The sequence below is a fragment of the Homarus americanus genome, unplaced genomic scaffold, assembly GCF_018991925.1.
Source record: "Homarus americanus isolate GMGI-L3 unplaced genomic scaffold, GMGI_Hamer_2.0 scaffold22715, whole genome shotgun sequence".
Classification (NCBI taxonomy): Eukaryota; Metazoa; Arthropoda; class Malacostraca; order Decapoda; family Nephropidae; genus Homarus; species Homarus americanus.
This window is the reverse complement of record NW_024753562.1, coordinates 113,930-135,699: the sequence shown is the minus strand read 5'-3', so window position 1 is coordinate 135,699 and position 21,770 is coordinate 113,930. Positions and strand designations below refer to the sequence as shown.

Sequence of the window (21,770 nt, the reverse complement as noted above, 5' to 3'; positions counted from 1 at the left end):
CCAACAGGGAAGCTTGCTAAGTTCATGCTTGCCTTTATGTCTCATGAGCTGAGGGCGTAGAAGCCTGAAGAGTCGGTGGTTTATGTCATCAAGTTATTGGAAGCTCCAACAACTTTCCCTGAATACGAATTCGCAACTTTCGACTTACAACAGGTACCTACTGCATGAGTGTTGGTGAGTAACACTGCATGAGTGTTGGTGAGTAACACTGCATGAGTGTTGGTGAGTAACATTGTATGAGTGTTGGTGAGTAACACTGTATGAGTGTTGGTGAGTCATTACAGACAGTGAGTGAGTAACCTTCACCCGTCAATATTGTCTCTGGTGACAAGTTTGAGCCACAAGTGACGGAAGTTAAACAAACATATAATGAGACAACATCTTTATTTGTTGATGATGGAGGTGATGGTCTCCTTTACCCCCGAGTACCTGTAATGTAAACACAGGTATTAATGATCTACCTGGATGTACCTGGAACTCTGGAATATATAACAGGTAAAGTCCAGGTGAAGGAATAATTATAGGACCTCGATAATTATGCTGTACTATAATGATATAATGGTGATAATTCATGAGAGGATGTTAAAGCAATATTACAAATTTTAGTACATTTTTTTTCTCGGCTGAAATTCATCCTCTGGTGAGAGTTTGTTGACTTTGAGGATATATCAAGATGGCCTGTTGTTATAACTTACTTCCGAGGCCACCTCCGCCGCCGCCGCCACCACCACCACCGCCGTGATGACCGCCGCCGCCAAGTCCACCACCGCCTCCAAGTCCGCCACCACCGCCGTGATGACCGCCGCCGCCAAGTCCACCACCGCCTCCAAGTCCGCCACCACCGCCGTGATGACCGCCGCCGCCAAGTCCACCACCGCCTCCAAGTCCGCCACCACCGCCGTGATGACCGCCGCCGCCAAGTCCACCACCGCCTCCAAGTCCGCCACCACCGCCGTGATGACCGCCGCCGCCAAGTCCACCACCTCCGCCGCCTCCAAATCCACCACCTCCTCCTAATCCACTGCCACCTCCGCCGCCTCCAAATCCACCACCTCCTCCTAATCCACTGCCACCTCCGCCGCCTCCAAATCCACCACCTCCTCCTGATCCATCGCTGCCTCCTCCAAATCCACCACCTCCTCCAAATCCACCACCTCCTAATCCACCACCGCCTCCGCCTCCAAACCCGCCTCCACCTGTAATAAGGAACCACATTACTACAACTCACTTGTAAAAGAAGACAATGAAAGCGATCAAGTTAAGTACATCAGCTCCACACACACACTAAGTGATGATGTAACTATACTCTAGGATTTAATTCATCTTTCCTATTATCATTTTTCAGCTTATTGCAAGAAACAAGACACGATGGACCTTCTTACACTGTGCCACCTATACAGACACTCTCACCAGCCACTCTACTGTTACGATCACCATTCACGGTCAGGTGAACGTCATCGTGGCAAGATGATTGTCCTCACATTACAGTACACCAGTCTACCCTCTCACACCCCCCAGTACACACAACAAATGTATCATACTTAAGCTCCATTTATTCTTCTTTTATTCTCTTCCATCATTTCTCTTCCCATCCCTGTCTCCCCTTTCATATCCTCCCTTACTCATCATCTACCGTCCATACATCTCCAGCTGCTCTACTCACCTCCTGGAAGACGTTTGCTGGTCACGGAGACCAGGAGGACGGCCGAGGCCAGGAGACCGATGATGTAAGGTTTCTGTGGAGAACAAGTAGGAGAACGTCAACACTGGCAGGAGCTACACTTACACTGTCATAACATGTTGACACTTTATACTGAATAAACGTCACAGGAGACAGATTGGTTGAGAAATAATTGAAAATTCAGTTGAAAAGAATATATACAACGAAAAATAAAGCTTAAAGTTAAGTTACTGTGGTTAATCTTTTTTAATGATATCTAAAATAAGCACCGACCCTCATTTTAGTTTTGGCTTGTGATTGGTAGGCAAAATGTCATAATGGGTTTTAAACAAATGGTACAACTTGGCAGCTAAATGGATGTAAGTGAACTCTGACTTCGTTTGTGTATGTTGCAGTGTCTTTTGAATTTTTACACTAGGTTTCACAAAGGTTGTAAAAGATGTCTCCTAATCACGAAGAGATATAATCATATTCATAAAACACTGACTGTGTGGCCGGTGGCAGGTCTGCTCAGTTATATAATTGATAGTGATATTTCGTCTCTATTGCTCTTGGTGTATCACTATACGAAAGGGAAATTTTCCTTTCTTTAATATGATTATACAATACATCTTAAGAACGTAAAAATTATTAGTAAAAGTTTTATATCATAATAACTGAGAAATCTTGAAAATTCTTTTTGTAGCAGCGTTTGGCAACGAAACTCAAGATGAATTTCCCGCCGAGTGTAATGGAATCCAATCAATTTTTATCTTTCCTTATTTTTGTAACAAATCTAACTGCTAATTAAGATAAATCGAATAAAATTGGTAAAAACAAATGCTGTATTATAATGGAGTTTTAATAAGCTACAATGTATCAACCCGATTTATATAATTATAATTTCGATAGACTGGAAGTGTCATAGTAGTCATTACGTCATAGTCCACAAGATTCCTTAATGTAAGCACCACTACGCGACTTTTTCACTCGTATCCTTTTCGCCACCAGCTTCAGCCCTGATTTTTATTTAATTTATTACAGTATTCTTCCTACGAAATAAAAGTCCATGTTTATTCATCCATTTGATAGCTACGTTATCTGGCATGGTGATGATACAGTAACGATATAATTTTAGCAAAACTTCAGTTAGAAAGCAAATAGATAATGAAGCGCTCTTGACTGATAAGAATTTGCTTCCACTGGGCACACTGTCCCATCATCCAATCACAAAACGGCATGTCATATCGGTAGGCGGTGATTATTTTGGATATCAATAAAATGAACAGTAATTCTTCACCAACATAAATTTCAGGTGAAATATACAGTATTTAACAAAAATTTATTAGTCAAGTTAACACTGATGACTGGCTGCTTTGATGAGTCTCAGGTGCCGATACGGGTAACATTACTGCTGGCCTCTGGGCACAGGCATTAAGCGCACGATAAAACGTTCTAAGGTTAAGTTAAGTTAGGAGAGGTTAAAGCACAGGTTGAGAGAAGTGAGAGTTGGGGGAGATGTGAACACAGGGGGTGAAGAGGTGGGGTGAGAGGTGTAGACACTGGGGGAGAGGAGACAAAGACTGGAGGGGTAAAGACTGACCTTGGGGAAGCACGATCTGAAGCAATAAATGAGGAAAGGTGAGAAATAGAGGAGTAAATAGATGACATAAGGCCAGAAGAACAGGATAATAAACAATAAATAACTGAAAAACACAGATAAATCAGAACGGGAGAGAAAATAGAACAAATGAAATATATAAATAAGAGAAATATGTATATATTTTGAAGGGATTCATAACAAAATGTAATATAATGAAAATAACAGAAAAAAAGAAAAACAATAACAAACAAAACTATTAATGGATAGACTGATTAGTGATATATAGTAAAACAAAAGAATATCAGAGAAAACACGATATAGCAAAAGGTAGATAAGGTAGGTTAGGTTAGGTTAGGTTATTTAGATTAGGTTAAGCTAAGTTGACTCAGGTTAGATTAGGTTTGGTTAGGTTAACTCAGGTTAGGATAGGGTGTCTAATCTTCAAGTGAGTATTTTTGTAAATTCATGAACGTCATCTGATTGAATCTCTTGTGTTACAGGACTTGGCACTTTGTTGAACCATACAGATATATTAACTATTATTGAAAATATATATATAAAGAACAACATAAATAATATTAATTGTTTTATTAGTATATCATGGGAATAAAAACATTAACAAATAGACTTAGTGCAGCTGTTGACACTGTTTATTGAGTTTTGTAGAGTTCTTGTTTACGGTAATTTTCGTCTGTGTCTACATTACCCTATGGTAGGGCTTAGTTTCTCCTTCTTTTACTTTCACAGAATAAAATGTAAGAAATTTTCAGTTTTATCTAAGTTTGGTTTTTCTTGGGTAAGTTTATAGATATACGAAAACATTGAATAAAATGAATTATCTTCAGTAAACACACACACACACACACACACACACACACTACTACTACTACTACTACTACTATTTTGCTGTCACTCGGAGTCGAGTATGATGATAATCCAGCTATGATACAATGATATGAGTTATTAGGGATGTCACCTAGGTTGGTGAGTTCTGAGGTGACTAAAAAGGCCGATACGGGACCGGCAGGGTCGATCACAGATGTTGCACATGTGGGGGGCTACAGCTAGTGCGGGAGGGGAGGCAGCAGCGTCTTTTCGGCGTTGGTGCTTGTCTGTCTCGTTATGCAGTCGGGCTAACTCAAAAGTATTGACGCTTTTTTGTGTGGTGCTCCTCTAAGCATTAGAGTGTGGACATACACACACACACACACACACGCTCCCAAACACACTCCAGGTTGTAGATTTCACTAAGCTCCTGAGCGTCACCATGGACAACAAACTAAATTGGAAACCACACGTCAGTGAAGTTGTCAAATCCTCCAGTTTCCGTCTCCACCTCCTGCACCGACTCAAGTCCCTCGGAATTCCTGCACCCGAGCTCCTCAGTGTTTACTCAACATTCACACTTCCCAAGCTCACCTATGCCTCCCCTACCTGGTCTTCCTCCCTAAATGCCACACAATCAAAACACCTAGAAAAAGTGCAAAAGAGGGCATGCAAGCTTATTCTCTCCGCTTCCTACTCCACATATCAAGAAGCGCTAAACACAGACCCTCTCGGCTATCTCTGACCATCACCACGACCTCATCTGCAAATTTGGTGAGAAGCTTCTGCACCATCCTCGACACCGTCTCCTACTACCACCCGAGATCTGTCGTCCGAGAATTCTGTTCTACACCACAACCGCATCCAGCCCATACGAGCACGAACTGATCGCTATAAGAACAGCCCAGTCCCAACCACTGTAAAAATTATCAATAACTTGTAATCAACCAGTGTATTCACTCCCAGTCAATCTTACTTATTGCACTGTCACTGTTGAAATGCCCTGTAGTTTGAGCTTCTCCCCACCTAGTTATTATATATCATATTTGTATCACTTATGTTACTTGTATATTATTTGTAAATCAAGAGACCCATTCCCCAATTATGCAACTGTATATTTTCAGCTTTCCGGCTGCCATGCTCTTTCAATAAACCGTTAATTATTACACACACACACACACACACACACACACACACACACACAAGGATTTAGTTCTCCTTAGAAATTTGGAAATTCAACCATAAGTAAACTGAATATTAATGATTAGGTAAACTTTTTTCATCAGTCTATCAGAGTCAGGGATTTACAGACGAAAGTTGAGTTAACCATAAAAGGAAAACAGTTAATGAATAATTGAATAATCTTACGTGTGTGTGTGTGTGTGTGTGTGTGTGTGTGTGTGTGTGTGCAATCTTTTATCTCCTACGTAATCTTTTCCAGAACTCAGTAGTCCTTGAGAAAGGTTCCCAAGAACTGAACACCAGAACAATTCACTACCAGGAATCTTTGACGTCAATCATCTTTCACAAACACATGGTACACACACACACACACACACACAGGAATATTTTCTTGGTAATATAACAAATACATTTAAAAAGAATGCTTAAATCCTAACAAATAAGATATTTCTCTTTATTAAACGGTACAAAAATAGTGACATATTTGTGTAAGTTTCATGGCTGATAGAATGTAACATCAGTCTCTAAATTATACATATATTTATAGTGATGATATTCTAATCTTGTTGGTGCGTTGATGTTGACAGAACTGACGGAGAATAACCACAAAGACGCAAGCAACATCCACACATCTCATGTACACACAACACTCTCTTCCTCGGAGCTACAACATCCACTTCCACAACTCTTGATCCAGTGGCACCACAACTACAGTGGCACGATCCACAACTCTGTCCAGTGGCACCGACCTACAACTCTTGATCCAGTGGCACCTGATCAACCTATGGCCTACATCTCTTATCCAGTGGCACATCCACAGATCATTTTGATCCAGTGGCACCTGATCCTACATCTCTGATCCGTGGCACCTGATCCTACCCTGATCCTATAACTCTTGATCCAGTGGCATCTGGTCCAACAACATTTGATCCAGTCACCTGATCCCTACAGGCATCTGTCCACAACACTTGATCCAGTGACCCTGATCCTACAACTCTTGATCAGTGGCACCCCGATCCACATCACACACTGATCCTCATCTCTGATCAGTGGCACCTGATCCATCTCTTGATCCAGTGGCACCGATTCCCACATCTGATTCAGTGGCACCTGATCCTACATCTCTTGATCCAGTGGCACTGATCCTGCATCTCTTGATCCAGTGGCACTGATCACCATGTTGATCCAGTGGCCCTGATCCTACATCTCTTGATCCAGTGGCACCTGATCCTGATCCTATCCAGTGGCACCAGTCTAAGACCATGTTTGATCAGTGGCACCTGATCCTACATCTCTTGATCCAGTGGCACCTGATCCAACAACTGTTTGATCCAGTGGCACCTGATCCCATCTCTTGATCCATTGGCACCTGATCTCAATTACCATTTTGATCAGTGGCACCCTAACATCTCTTGATCAGTGACACCTGATCCTCACTCTTGATCCAGTGTCACCTGATCCACAATTGATCCATTGTTTGATCCAGTGGCACCTGATCCTCATCTCTTCAGTCACATCCATTGAATCCAGTGGCACCCGATCCTACATCTCTTGATCCAGGGCCCTGATCCTACATCTCTTGATCCAGTGGCACCTGATCCTATCTCTTGATCAGTGGCACCTGATCCCACAATTGATCCATTGTTTGATCAGGCACCATCTCAGTGGCACCTGATCCTATCTCTTGATCCAGTGCACCTGATCCCCATCTCTTGATCAGTGGCACCTGATCCAACATCTCTTGATCCAGTGACACCTGATCCTACATCTCTTGATCCAGTGACACCTGATCCTACATCTCTTGATGCAGTGGCACCTGATCCTCATCTCTTGATTCAGTGGCACCTGATCCCCAATTGATCATGATTCTTTGATCAGTGCCTGATCCTACATCTCTTGATCAGTGACACCTGATCCCATCTCTTGATCAGTGGCACCTGATCCTACATCTCTTGATCGTGCCGTCCAATTTATCAATACACCTGATCTACATCTCTTGATCCAGTGGCACCTGATCCTACATCTCTTGATCCAGTAACACCTGATCCTACATCTCTTGCTCAGTGGCACCTGATCCTATAATTCGTGTGTGATCTGATCAGTGGCACCTGATCACAATTGATCCATTGTTTGATCCAGTGGCACCTGATCCTACATCTCTTGTCCAGTGCACTCTATATTGTCCAGTGGCACCTGATCCTACAATTGATCCATTGTTTGATCCAGTGGCACCTGATCCTATAATGATCCATTGTTTGATCCGATCCATCTCTTGATCCAGTGGCACCTGATCCTACATCTCTTGATCCAGTGGCACCTGATCCACCATGTCTTGATCCAGTGGCACCTGATCCTACATGTCTTGATCCAGTGGCACCTGATCCTATTGATCCATTGTTTGATCCAGTGGCACCTGATCCTACAACTCTTGATCCAGTGGCACCTGATCCACACTTGATCAGCGATCCACTCTTGATCCAGTGGCACCTGATCCTACATCTTGATCCAGTGGCACCTGATCCTGCAACTCTTGATCCAGTGCACCCGATCTACATCTCTTGATCCTGGCACCGTCCCAGATCCCACTCTTGATCATGGCACCGATCCCACTCTTGATCAGTGCACCATCCTCAACTCTTGATCCAGTGGCACCTGATCCACACTCTTGACCAGTGGCACCTGATCCTACATTCTTGATCAGTGGCACCTGATCCTGCTCTTGATCCAGTGGCACCTGATCCTACATCTCTTGATCCAGTGGCACCTGATCCTACATTCTTGATCCAGTGTATCCCACTCTGATCAGTGGCACCTGATCCACCATCTCTTGACCAGTAGCACCTGATCCCATCTCTTGATCCAGTGGCACCTGATCCACATCTCTTGATCATCACCACCACGATCCATCTGATCCATGGCACATCATGGCACCCATGACCATTGATCCATACCATTTTGATCAGTGGCACCTGATCCTACATCTCTTGATCCAGTGGCACCTGATCCTCATGTCTTGATCAGTGGCACCTGATCCTACAATTGATCCATTGTTTTGATCCAGTGGCACCTGATCCTACATCTCTTGATCCAGTGGCACCTGATCCTACATCTCTTGATCAGTGGCACCCATCCTGCATCTCTTGATCCAGTGGCACCTGATCCTACATCTCTTGATCCAGTGCACTCACATCTCTTGATCAGTGGCACCTGATCCTACATCTCTTGATCCAGTGGCACCCTCCACATCTCTGATCAGTGGCACCTGATCCTACATCTCTTGATCCAGTGGCACCTGATCCTCAAGCCATCTCTTGATCCAGTGGCACCTGATCCTACAATTGATCCATTTGATCCAGTGGCACCTGATCCACCATCTCTTGATCCAGTGGCACCTGTCCTACATGACCATGTTTGATCAGTAGCACTGATCCTACATCTCTTGATCCAGTGGCACCTGATCCTGCATCTCTTGATCCACAGTCCTGATCCCATCTCTGTCCAGTGCACCATCCATTGTTTTGATCAGTGGCACCTGATCCTACAATGATCCATTGTCTGACCAGTAGCACCTGATCCTACATCTCTTGATCCAGTAGCACCTGATCCTACATCTCTTGATCCAGTGGCACCTGATCGTACAATGATCATTTGATCCAGAGCACTGATCCTACATGTCTTGATCCAGTGGCACCTGATCCTACAATTGATCCATTGTTTGATCCAGTGGCACCTGATCCTACATCTCTTGATCCAGTGGCACCTGATCCTATAATTGATCCAGTGGCACCTGATCCTAAATGATCCAACTGATCCTAATTGATCCAGTGGCACCTGATCCTATAATGATCCAGTGGCACCTGATCCAAATCCATTGTGGATCCAGTGGCACCTGATCCTACATCTCTTGATCCAGTGGCACCTGATCCTACATCTCTTGATCCAGTGGCACCCGATCCTACATCTCTTGATCCAGTAGCACCTGATCCTACATCTTGATCCAGTGGCACCTGATCCTACACTGATCCATTGTTTGATCCAGTGGCACCTGATCCTACATCTCTTGATCCAGTGGCACCTGATCCCACATCTCTGATCCAGTGGCACCTGATCCTACATCTCTTGATCCAGTGGCACCTGATCCTACATCTCTTGATCCAGTGGCACCCGATCCTACATCTTTTGATCCAGTGGCACCTGATCCTACATGTCTTGATCCAGTGGCACCTGATCCTACAACTCTGATCCAGTGGCACCTGATCCTACATGTCTTGATCCAGTGGCACCTGATCCTACATGTCTTGATCCAGTGGCACCTGATCCTACATCTCTTGATCCAGTGGCACCTGATCCCTACAACTTGATCCAGTGGCACCTGATCCTACATGTCTTGATCCAGTGGCACCTGATCGCACATCTCTTGATCCAGTGGCACCTGATCCTACAACTCTGATCCAGTGGCACCTGATCCTACAACTCTTGATCCAGTGGCACCTGATCCTACATCTCTTGATCCAGTGGCACCTGATCCTACATCTCTTGATCCAGTGGCACCGATCCTACATCTCTTGATCCAGTGGCACCTGATCCTACATCTTTTGATCCAGTGGCACCTGATCCTACATGTCTTGATCCAGTGGCACCTGATCCTACAACTCTGATCCAGTGGCACCTGATCCTACATGTCTTGATCCAGTGGCACCTGATCCTACATGTCTTGATCCAGTGGCACCTGATCGTACATCTCTTGATCCAGTGGCACCTGATCCTACAACTCTTGATCCAGTGGCACCTGATCCACATGTCTTGATCCAGTGGCACCTGATCCTCCAACTCTTGATCCATTGGCACCTAATCCCACATGTCTTGATCCAGTGGCACCTGATCGTACATCTCTTGATCCATTGGCACCTGATCCTACATGTCTTGATCCATTGGCACCTGATCCTACAACCTTGATCCAGTAAGACCTGATCCTACATCTCTTGATCCAGTGGCACCTGATCCTACATCTTTGATCCATTGGCACCTGATCCCATGTCTTGATCCATTGGCACCTGATCCTACATCTCTTGATCCAGTGGCACCTGATCCTTACATCTCTTGATCCAGTGGCACCTGATCCTACATCTTTTGATCCAGTGGCACCTGATCCTACATGTCTTGATCCAGGCACCTGATCCTACAACTTGATCCAGTGGCACCTGATCCTACATGTTCGATCCAGTGGCACCTGATCCTACAACTCTTGATCCAGTGGCACCTGATCCACATGTCTTGATCCAGTGGCACCTGATCCTACATCTCTTGATCCATTGGCACCTGATCCTACATCTCTTGATCCAGTGGTACCTGATCCTACAACTTTGATCCAGTGGTAGCTGATCCTACAACCTTGATCCAGTGGCACCTGATCCTACATCTCTTGATCCAGTGGCACCCGATCCTACATCTCTTGATCCAGTGGCACCTGATCCTACATCTCTGATCCAGTGGCACCTGATCCCACATCTTTGATCCAGTGGCACCTGATCCTACATGTCTTAATCCAGTGGCACCTGATCCTACAACTCTTGATCCAGTGGCACCTGATCCCACATTTCTTGATCCAGTGGCACCTGATCCTACAACTCTTGATCCAGTGGCACCTGATCCTACATGTTTGATCCAGTGGCACCTGATCCTCTACATCGTCTTGATCCAGTGGCACCTGATCGTACATCTCTTGATCCAGTGGCACCTGATCCTACAACTTGATCCAGTGGCACCTGATCCTACATGTCTTGATCCAGTGGCACCTGATCCTACAACTCTTGATCCAGTGCACCGATCCACATGTGATCTGGCATCCTACATGTCTTGATCCAGTGGCACCTGATCGCACATCTCTTGATCCATTGGCACCTGATCCTACATCTCTTGATCCAGTGGCACCTGATCCTACAACTTTTGATCCAGTGGTAGCTGATCCTACAACTTGATCCAGTGGCACCTGATCCTACATCTTGATCCAGTGGCACCTGATCCTACATCTCTTGATCCAGTGGCACCCTGATCCTACATCTCTTGATCCAGTGGCACCCGATCCTACATCTCTTGATCCAGTGGCACCTGATCCTACATGTCTTATCCAGTGGCACCTGATCCTACAACTTGATCCAGTGGCACCTGATCCTACATCTCTTGATCCAGTGGCACCTGATCCTACATGTCTTGATCCAGTGGCACCGATCGTACATCTCTGATCCAGTGGCACCTGATCCTACAACTCTTGATCCAGTGGCACCTGATCCCAACCATGTCTTGATCCAGTGGCACCTGATCCTACAACTCTTGATCCAGTGGCACCTGATCCTACATGTCTTGATCCAGTGGCACCTGATCCTACATCTCTTGATCCATTGGCACCTGATCCTACATCTCTTGATCCAGTGACCTGATCCTACAACTTTTGATCCAGTGGTAGCTGATCCTACAACTCTTGATCCAGTGGCACCTGATCCTACATCTCTTGATCCAGTGGCACCTGATCCTACATCTCTTGATCTAGTGGCACCTGATCTCCATCTCTCTGATCCAGTGGCACCTGATCCTAACATCTCTTGATCCAGTGGCAGCTGATCCCACAACTCTTGATCCAGTGGCACTGATCCACATCTCTTGATCCAGTGGCACCTAGTCCACAACTTGATCCAGTGGCACCTGATCCTACATCTCTTGATCCAGTGGCACCTGATCCTAACATCTCTTGATCCAGTGGCACCTGATCCACATGTCTTGATCCAGTGGCACCTGATCCTAATCTCTTGATCCAGTGGCACCCGATCCTACATCTCTTGATCCAGTGGCACCGATCCTACATCTCTTGGATCCAGTGGCACCCGATCCCATATCTTGATCCAGTGGCACCTGATCCTACATGTCTTAATCCAGGGCACCTGATCCTACAACTCTTGATCCAGTGGCACCTGATCCTACATGTCTCTGATCCAGTGGCACCTGATCCTACATGTCTTGATCCAGTGGCACCTGATCGTACATCTCTTGATCCAGTGGCACCTGATCCTACAACTCTTGATCCAGTGGCACCTGATCCACATGTCTTGATCCAGTGGCACCTGATCCTACAACTCTTGATCCAGTGGCACCTGATCCCACATGTCTTGATCCAGTGGCACCTGATCGTACATCTCTTGATCCATTGGCACCTGATCCTACATCTCTTGATCCAGTGGTACCTGATCCTACAACTTTGATCCAGTGGTAGCTGATCCTACAACTTTGATCCAGTGGCACCTGATCCTACATCTCTTGATCCAGTGGCACCTGATCCTACATCTCTTGATCTAGTGGCACCTGATCCTCCATCTCTTGATCCGTGGCACCTGATCCTACATCTCTTGATCCAGTGGTAGCTGATCCTACAACTCTTGATCCAGTGGCACCTGATCCACATCTCTTGATCCATGGCACTAGTCCTACAACTTGATCCAGTGGCACCTGATCCCACATCTCTTGATCCAGTGGCACCTGATCGCACTTGATCCAGTGGCACCTGATCCTACATGTCTTGATCCAGTGGCACCTGATCCTACAACTTGATCCAGTGGCACCTAGTCCTACAACTCTTGATCCAGTGGCACCTGATCCCACATCTCTTGATCCAGTGGCACCTGATCGTACATCTCTTGATCCAGTGGCACCTGATCCTACATTGCTCTTGATCCAGTGGCACCTGATCCCACATCTCTAGATCCAGTGGCACCTAGTCCCACAACTCTTGATCCAGTGGCACCTGATCCTACATCTCTGATCCAGTGGCACCTGATCCTACATGTCTTGATCCAGTGGCACCTGATCCTACAACTCTTGATCCAGTGGCACCTGATCCTACATCTCTTGATCCAGTGGCACCTGATCCTACAACTCTTGATCCAATGGCACCTGATCCTACAACTCTTGATCCAGTGGCACCTGATCCTACAACTCTTGATCCAGTGGCACCTTGTCCTACAACTCTTGATCCAGTGGCACCTGATCCTAAACTTGATCCAGTGGCACCTGATCCTACATCTGGATCCAGTGGCACCTCATTCTACGACACCCATGACAAAGATCCTACTACGACCACATCCCATCGTTACCGCACCACCTTGTCTCAGCCCCACCAGGACCACATCCCTACGTCCACATCGTCTCCCTCATTCATCTCACATATATCTTTCTTCTTGATTCAGGGATAAATATTAACATGACTGAGTGTGACGCGCGTGTAGTTGTGTCTAGGAGGGTCTCACGTCACGTCATGGTTTGTTTATGTTTCGATGGTGTAAGAATGGTATCCGTGAATTTACTTTTCATTTTAATTGTTCATGATAATTTGGATGTTCACTCAAGTTTTACAATGCAGTAATTACATGTTTGTATGATATTATAGTTCCCGTAGAGTGTTGTGTGTGTGTGTGTGTGTGTGTTTAAGGGTTGTTAAAGGTCGAATACAAGTAAAAAGAAATCAATAGTATTAGTTACATGAACACTATAACGGTTATAGTGTTCATGTAACCACGACAAGTTTATAAAAAAAGTTATATTTCACTTACAGGTGTTGGTGTCCAGCGTAGTGTGAACTAATATAGGTTGCACGTTTAGACAATATATTGTTGAAACACAGTATCTAGCATATAACATCACTCACCACCTTGTATAGAAGGAAGAAACATTTTACTTATTCTTTAATATATTTAGAAAACATATGGAGGTACACTAGCCACAAAAAGTTCTCGAACAGGTCAGACTAAAGCACTATGGCTCGTGTCATCTCGGAATGGTTGGTATGCCTGGTTGAGAAGTGACTCAATATTTCGTAATATTATATGTTGTTCGTGTTTACAGGTGAAAAGAAGTAATTTAGTCAATAAAATTTCCTCAGAGATCAATGTTCAGATCTGTCGTTAGTTCATTTTGTCATATTGTATGATGACCCTAAAGGCATTCGAGAACTTTTTCTGGCGAGTGTATAATAATACTTCCTTTAAGACCATATTGCTGATGCAGAGAAATACTTTAAACAACCTATCAACCCATAAGTAAATACTCAATCGTCAACTGAACTTTTTGTTTTCTTATATAGCCTACTGTAGTCCTTATAAGTATGTTCAGGCAAAATCCGGAAGGTCTAAAAGTTTTTCCACTTTAATGTAAATAAGAAAAAAAAGTGATTTGTAGTCACGTAAATATACATTCTAGATAAGCTTTAATTTTCTATAGACAACATCAAGGTTTATTATCAGTGAGTACCTGCATTTACGAAACTATAATTATATACAGATACTTTTACGTACAAAAACTTTCACCCAATTACACTGACGCGGTAACCTTTTCTTTCAACTATTCTGCACAGCCGAGTCTTAAGTCAGTACTGTAGTCTGAGTAGTCTCCATTGTTTGTTTACATTTCAATAACAACATCGTACAGTGACTGAGGTTCAATAAACAACATCGTACAGTAACTGAGGTTCAATAAACAACATCGTACAGTAACTGAGGTTCAATAAACAACATCGTACAGTAACTGAGGTTCAATAAACAACATCGTACAGTAACTGAGGTTCAATAAACAACATCGTACAGTAACTGAGGTTCAATAAACAACATCGTACAGTAACTGAGGTTCAATAAACAACATCGTACAGTAACTGAGGTTCAATAAACAACTAGTATATATAATTTTAAACAATCTTTATTGGTTGATGATGAAGCTGTTAATGTTTATCTTCCACGAACACCTGTAATATAAACACAAATAATGTGTCAATATTTTCTTTGATGTTCAGTGATTAAAAAATTAAAATACTCGATTAATGTAAAATATAAAACAAACAGTATATTACCATCATGTCATTATCCAATTCTCCATATTAAAAACATTCTAACTCTTATAACGTCAATTGTATATTATTTTATCCTATATTAAAATATTGTTACTATTATAATATCAATATAAATGTAAGTTGAATTATTGTCAATGCAAATTATAACGTGAATTCCTTTTTTTAGTGTAAGTCTGAATACGTGAAGTAAAAAAATTAAATTCTCGGAAGAAACTTACTTCCATACCCGCCACCAACACCACCGCCGCCTCCTCCAAAACCACCGCCACCGCCACCTCCTCCGAAACCACCACCGCCACGTCCTCCATATCTACTGCCACCACCTCCTCCAAACCCTCCACCGCCACCTCCTCCAAATCCACCACCTCCTCCATATCTACCGCCACCACCTCCTCCAAATCCGCCACCACCACCACCTCCTCCTCCAAATCCTCCACCACCACCTCCTCCAAATCCACCGCCACCACCACTTTCCGAATCCGCCACCGCCTCCAAATCCTCCACCGCCGCCACCCCCAAATCACCACCTCCTCCAAATCCACGCCTCCATTCCTCCATATCTTCTCCGCCACCGCCTCCAAATCCGCCACCGCCTGCAGAAACAAGAAGAAAAATAATCAGACGACTAACACATCACTACACCCACTACACTGTCACTCTCACACTACACCTACACTGTCACCCTCACACTTACACCCCACTACGCTGTCACTCTCACTACACCCACTACACTGTCACCCTCACACTACACTCACTACACTGTCACTCTCACACTACACCCACTACCTGTCCCCCTCACACTACACACTACACTGTCACCCTCACACTACACTACTGTCACCCCACACTACACCCACTACACAGTCACCCTCACTACACTCACTACACTGTCACCCCTCACACTACACCCACTACACTGTCCCTCACACTACACTCACTACACTGTCACCATCCACACTACACCCACTATACTGTCACCCTCACACTTCACCCACTACACTGTCACCCTCACACTACACTCACTACACTGTCACCCTCACACTACACCCACTACCTGTCACCCTCCACACTACCACTCACTACACTGTCACCCTCACACTACACCCTAGCCTGTCACCCCCTCACACTACACTCACTACACTGTCACCCTCACACTACACTCACTACACTGTCACCCCTCACACTACACCCACTACACTGTCACCCTCACTACACACTCACTACTGTCACCCTCACTACACTCACTACACTGTCACCCTCACACCACATCACCCCTCACACTACACTCACTACACTGTCACCCTCACACTACCTCACTACACTGTCACCCTCACACTACACCCACTACACTGTCACCCTCACACCTACACCCACTACACTGTCACCCTCACACTTCACTCACTACACTGTCACCCTCCTCTACACCACTACACTGTCCTCACACCACACCCACTACACTGTCACCATCACACTACACCCACTATACTGTTACCCTCACACTTCACCTACACTGTCACCCTCACTACCTCACTACACTGTCACCCTCACACACACCCACTACACTGTCACCCTCACACTACACCCACTACACTGTCACCTCACACTACACCCATTACACTGTCACCCTCACTACACCCACTACACTGTCACCCTCACACTACACACTGTCACCCTCACTTCACACACACCATCACCCTCACCCCACCACACCCTCACCACTACACTGTCACCCTCACACTACACTCACTACACTGTCATCCTCACCTACCACCCCACTACACTGTCACCCCTCACACTACACTCACTACTGTCACCCCACACTACACACCACCACGCTGTCACCCCTCACACTACACTCACTACACTGTCACCCTCACACTACACCCAGTACACTGTCACCCTCACACTACACCCACTACACCACTACACTCTCACCCTCACTACACCCCTACACTGTCACCCTCCATCTACTCTACTGACCTCCACTAGGAAGAGCCATGCCGGTCACGGAGACCAGGAGGACGGCCGAGGCCAGGAGACCGATGATGTAAGGTTTCTGTGGAGAACAACAAGTAGGAGAACGTCAACACTGGCAGGAGCTACACTTACACTGTCATAACTTGTTGACACTTTATACTGAACAATGTCACGGGAGGAAAAACATTTTATCTGATATTTCTTTTGTGTAATTCAGGTGTAAATGAAAGGCTACGATATTATCTTTAAATTAATAAATTACCTACTTGTAGTTCATAAGGATATATACAGTATAACGAATATAACAATATATCAGTAGTCATAGTGTAATCGGCCATAAACTAGCAATACTTCAACACCAGTACAGCTGAAATATATACAATGTGGACACAACTCAAACTCAAGTTAACATAGGTGACTTACCATGACTGCCAGACTGAGCAAGGAGTCCTGAGTCGCCACGAAGTTACCGCGGTGACTACTGGTAGTTGTTACTGGTGGCTACCGGTATATATACTAACACCTCAATTATGACGTCATCAAAACAGCAAACAATCTATAAGGTTAATGGGTAATTATAAACACAAGGAGAGAGTAGGAAGAGAGGGGGAGTTGTTTACACAGAGAGCGAGGAGGAGGAAGACGGGTGAGAGTTGTGGAGAGGACATTACCTGACTGTGGAAGAGCCAAGTAGGACAAGGTTGGAGAGAAGAGGAGGAGGGCGTAAAGAAATATCTAGAAAAAAAATAAAAACCCTACAAATTTGGGGAGATACAAAGAGGAAAACAAAAATAAAGGGAAAATAAGAAAATAAAAAAACGGTAATAGATTGTTAGAAGGAATCAACGAAATTTAACAAAATCAAAGAGGAATAAACGACACTAGATGGAAAATAAGAGAAGAACCAATAGGGGTTAATGTTTAGTTATAGACATATAGACGTATACGTATATATAAAAGAGAATACCGCAAAAGAAGAGAAACAGGAGAATCGTAGAAATGTATAATAAAATATGATAAAATTAGTGTATATGAAGGATAATAGAGAGGAGAGTTAGATATGTAAAATAAACTGAGGGACTATACAAGGTTGATGGCAATGGAAGGTAAAAAATCTTATTGAAGAACTTATGAAAACGAGGAGAGAGGCAAAGGCTAACTAATACATCCATTAACGGCCATGTTGTTAACTTTTTATCCACCGATGGCCATGTTGTTAACCTTTTATCTACCGATGGCCATGTTGTTAACCTTTTATCTACCGATGGCCATGTTAACCTTTTACCCACCGATGGCCATGTTGTTAACCTTTTACCCACCGATGGCCATGTTGTTAACCTTTTATCCACATATGGCCATGTTAACTTTTATCCACCGATGGCCATGTTGTTAGCCTTGCCACCGATGTATGTTGTTAACACGCACCGATGGCCATGTTGTTACACATCACCGATGGCCATATTGTTAACTTTTATCCACCGATAATATGTTGTTAACTTTTTATCCACCGATATGGCCATGTTGTTAGCCTTTTGCCCACCGATGGCCATGTTTGTTAACCTTTTACCCACCGATGGCCATGTTGTTAACCTTTTATCACCGATATGGCCATGTTGTTAACATCACCGATGGCCATGTTGTTAATAACACATCACCGATATGGCTATGTTGTTAACTTTTTATCCACCGATGGCCATGTTGTTAACATCACCGATGGCCATGTTGTTGCCTTTATCCTACGATGGCCATGTTGTTAACCTTTTATCACCGATGGCCATGTTGTTAACCTGTTATCCACCGATGGCCATGTTGTTAACTGCTATCCTGCGATGGCCATGTTGTTAACCTTTTATCCGTGGCCCATATTTGTTATCGTTTATCCACCGATGGCCATGTTGTTAACCTTTTATCCACCGATGGCCATGTTGTTAACCTGTTATCCACCGATGGCCATGTTAACCTCTTATCCTACCGATGGTCATGTTGTTAACCTTTTATCCACCGATGGCCATATTTGTTAACCTGTTATCCACCGATGGCCATGTTGTTAACCTTTTATCCACCGATGGCCATGTTGTTAACCTTTTATCCACCGATGGCCATGTTGTTAACCGTTTATCCACCGATGGCCATGTTGTTAACCTTTTATCCACCGATGGCCATGTTGTTAACCGTTTATCCACCGATGGCCATGTTAATAACCTTTTATCAATTGATGGCAACAATAGGCTCTTACCCAACACCGTACTTGTCACTGTTCATCTTTTCCACTCTCCTTATTCTTTTACTTCTGTTATTTTCTATTTTCTCTTCCTTTGTGGGGCTTTTCAATCGCTGCTTTATTTATTTTCCCTCTTCTCTTCTCTCTCTTTTACAGTTTTACTTCTCTCCGTCATTGATTCCTTCTCCATTACGTCTTCTTCCGTCCGAGTGTTATCATGTGGTATGCAGTTCGTGGTATACCTCAAGGTCAATTTCGGTCTCCCTCCACACCTCTCCTCCCTCCCAGTGTCTACATCTCTCACCTCCTCCACACCCCCTATGCTTACATCCCCCCTCCACCCTTCCGTCAGTCTCACCCTCCCCATTAACCTTAAGACTGTTTACTGTTGCGCTGACGTCGTGGCTCAGTTGGCAGTATATATACCGGCGGCCAGCGGTACCAGCATCAGTAGTCATCGCGGCACCTTAGCGGAGACGCAACATCAGTCCGGCAGTCATGGTGAGTTGCCGGTGTTAACTTGAGTAATGAATTGTGTTATATATTTCGCCTGAACTTTATATTGGTGAAAATTTACTAGTTTATTACTGATGAAATAATATAGCCTAACATTTAGTTCTATTCTTTGTTTGTATTTATTCTTTTTAAGTGAGTTTACGACAATTAATATAACCTAATCACACAATTTTAACTCAGAATTAAGATCAAATTTATTAAATGTTAAATATAGGTTTTGAAGAGACTATTTCTCTAAATCATTTTTCCTCCCGTGACGTTGTTTAGTATAAAGTGTCAACAAGTTATGACAGTGTAAGTGTAGCTCCTGCCAGTGTTGACGTTCTCTTACTTGTTATTCTCCACAGAAACCTTTCATCATCGGTCTCCTGGCCTCGGCCGTCCTCCTGGTCTCCGTGACCGGCGACCGTCTTCCAGGCGGTGAGTAGAGCAGCTGGAGATGTATGGACGGTAGATGATGAGTAAGGGAGGATATGAAGGGAGATAGTAAAGAGAAGATAAAATTAAAAAGTTTATGAGCCTAAAGAGTAGTGTAGTGTAGTGTAGTGTAGTGTAGTGTAGTGTAGTGTAGTGTAGCGTAGTGTAGTGTAGTGTACAGTAGTGTAGTGTAGTGTAGCGTAGTGTAGTGTAGGTGATAGGCAGAGTATACACTGTTTATTGTAATATTAAAAAAATAGGAGTTTAACACGAAATATGGAATTATTACAAATATTTCTATACAGACATTATGTATACGGAATTCCTTTGTATTTTGTATAGGATGACAATTATGCCTAATTATTCAGTTAGCAATGGCAGATCTTTTTCCTTCACCCAAATATGTCAATACAAATAAATAAATATATAAAAGTATCATTGAATCTTTTATGAAGAGGAAGCTTAGATAGTTACCTTGTTTGAAGACCTGGTTGAAACATGAGTCATCTAGGAGGCCTTTGACACCTGTGGCGGCAGATGTGTTGGTGAGTTTGATAAATTTTTCCACACCTGCAGGTCTCTTTGGAGGCGGAGGTCATCACCACGGTGGAGGAGGTCACGATCATCATGGTGGCGGAGGTAGTAGTGGTGGTGGAGGTGTCTTCGGTGGTGGAGGAGAAGACCATAATGGCGGAGGCGGTCATCATGGTGGTGGTGGTAGTGATGGTGGAGGCGGTCATCATGGTGGTGGTGGTGGTGGAAGCGATCATCACGGCGGAGGTTCAGGAGCAATATTCGGAGGTGAGTCTTGATCACCTTAATATTTCCCAGGTGTAAACAATTCCCTAAAACTGTACAGGTAGACAAATATTTATTGATAATCTTCACCAAAACATATCCCATTCCCCCTTTATATCTGTCTATATGAAGATGTTATTTCACCTGTCAATATAACTAATTCTAAACGAAGAAATAACGGCACAAGTTCAACTATTTCGCTTGGAGTATTTGCCACACACACACTCCAGTACCGTGTTGTTGTATTAAGAACATAAGAATGGAGGAAACTGCAGTGGGCCCATTGTCCTATACTGCGCAGTCCCGTTTACACCCAACCTCTGTCACTCACCTGGTGTTAATGTTTATACTAATACCTGTGTTTACATTACAGGTGCTCGTGGGTAAAGGAGACCATCACCTCCATCATCAACAAATAAAGATGTTGTCTCATTATATGTTTGTTTAACTTCCGTCACTTGTGGCTCAAACTTGTCACCAGAGACAATATTGACGGGTGAAGGTTACTCACTCACTGTCTGTAATGACTCACCAACACTCATACAGTGTTACTCACCAACACTCATACAATGTTACTCACCAACACTCATGCAGTGTTACTCACCAACACTCATACAATGTTACTCACCAACACTCATACAATGTTACTCACCAACACTCATACAATGTTACTCACCAACACTTC

At 44.1% G+C, this 21,770-nt stretch overlaps 1 protein-coding gene and 2 long non-coding RNA genes across 3 annotated transcripts; 1 reads left to right on the top strand and 2 right to left on the bottom strand.

Annotated features, from left to right (window-relative positions):
- Positions 1 to 14,769: 14,769 nt before the first annotated feature.
- Positions 14,770 to 15,411, bottom strand: LOC121855382. Its single transcript, XR_006086782.1, has 2 exons — positions 15,375 to 15,411; positions 14,770 to 15,051 (listed from the first exon to the last, which is right to left on the bottom strand). It is a non-coding gene; the product is annotated as an uncharacterized LOC121855382 (long non-coding RNA).
- A 247-nt stretch (positions 15,412 to 15,658) lies between these two features.
- On the bottom strand, positions 15,659 to 17,684 carry LOC121855384. Its single transcript, XR_006086784.1, has 3 exons — positions 17,557 to 17,684; positions 17,137 to 17,212; positions 15,659 to 15,749 (listed from the first exon to the last, which is right to left on the bottom strand). It is a non-coding gene; the product is annotated as an uncharacterized LOC121855384 (long non-coding RNA).
- A 2,061-nt stretch (positions 17,685 to 19,745) lies between these two features.
- On the top strand, positions 19,746 to 21,520 carry LOC121855377 (abscisic acid and environmental stress-inducible protein-like). The gene is made up of 4 exons (XM_042350271.1): positions 19,746 to 19,855; positions 20,218 to 20,290; positions 20,864 to 21,088; positions 21,459 to 21,520. The coding sequence occupies exons 1-4, from the start codon at positions 19,853 to 19,855 to the stop codon at positions 21,470 to 21,472; spliced, it is 315 nt and encodes a 104-aa protein (XP_042206205.1). The 5' UTR covers positions 19,746 to 19,852; the 3' UTR covers positions 21,473 to 21,520.
- Positions 21,521 to 21,770: the final 250 nt, after the last annotated feature.

Excerpts from the sequence above, each read along its gene's own strand:
- LOC121855377 (XM_042350271.1), top strand. Across the intron at positions 20,291-20,863 it reads CGGCGACCGTCTTCCAGGCG|GTCTCTTTGGAGGCGGAGGT; the intron begins GTGAGTAGAGCA and ends CCACACCTGCAG.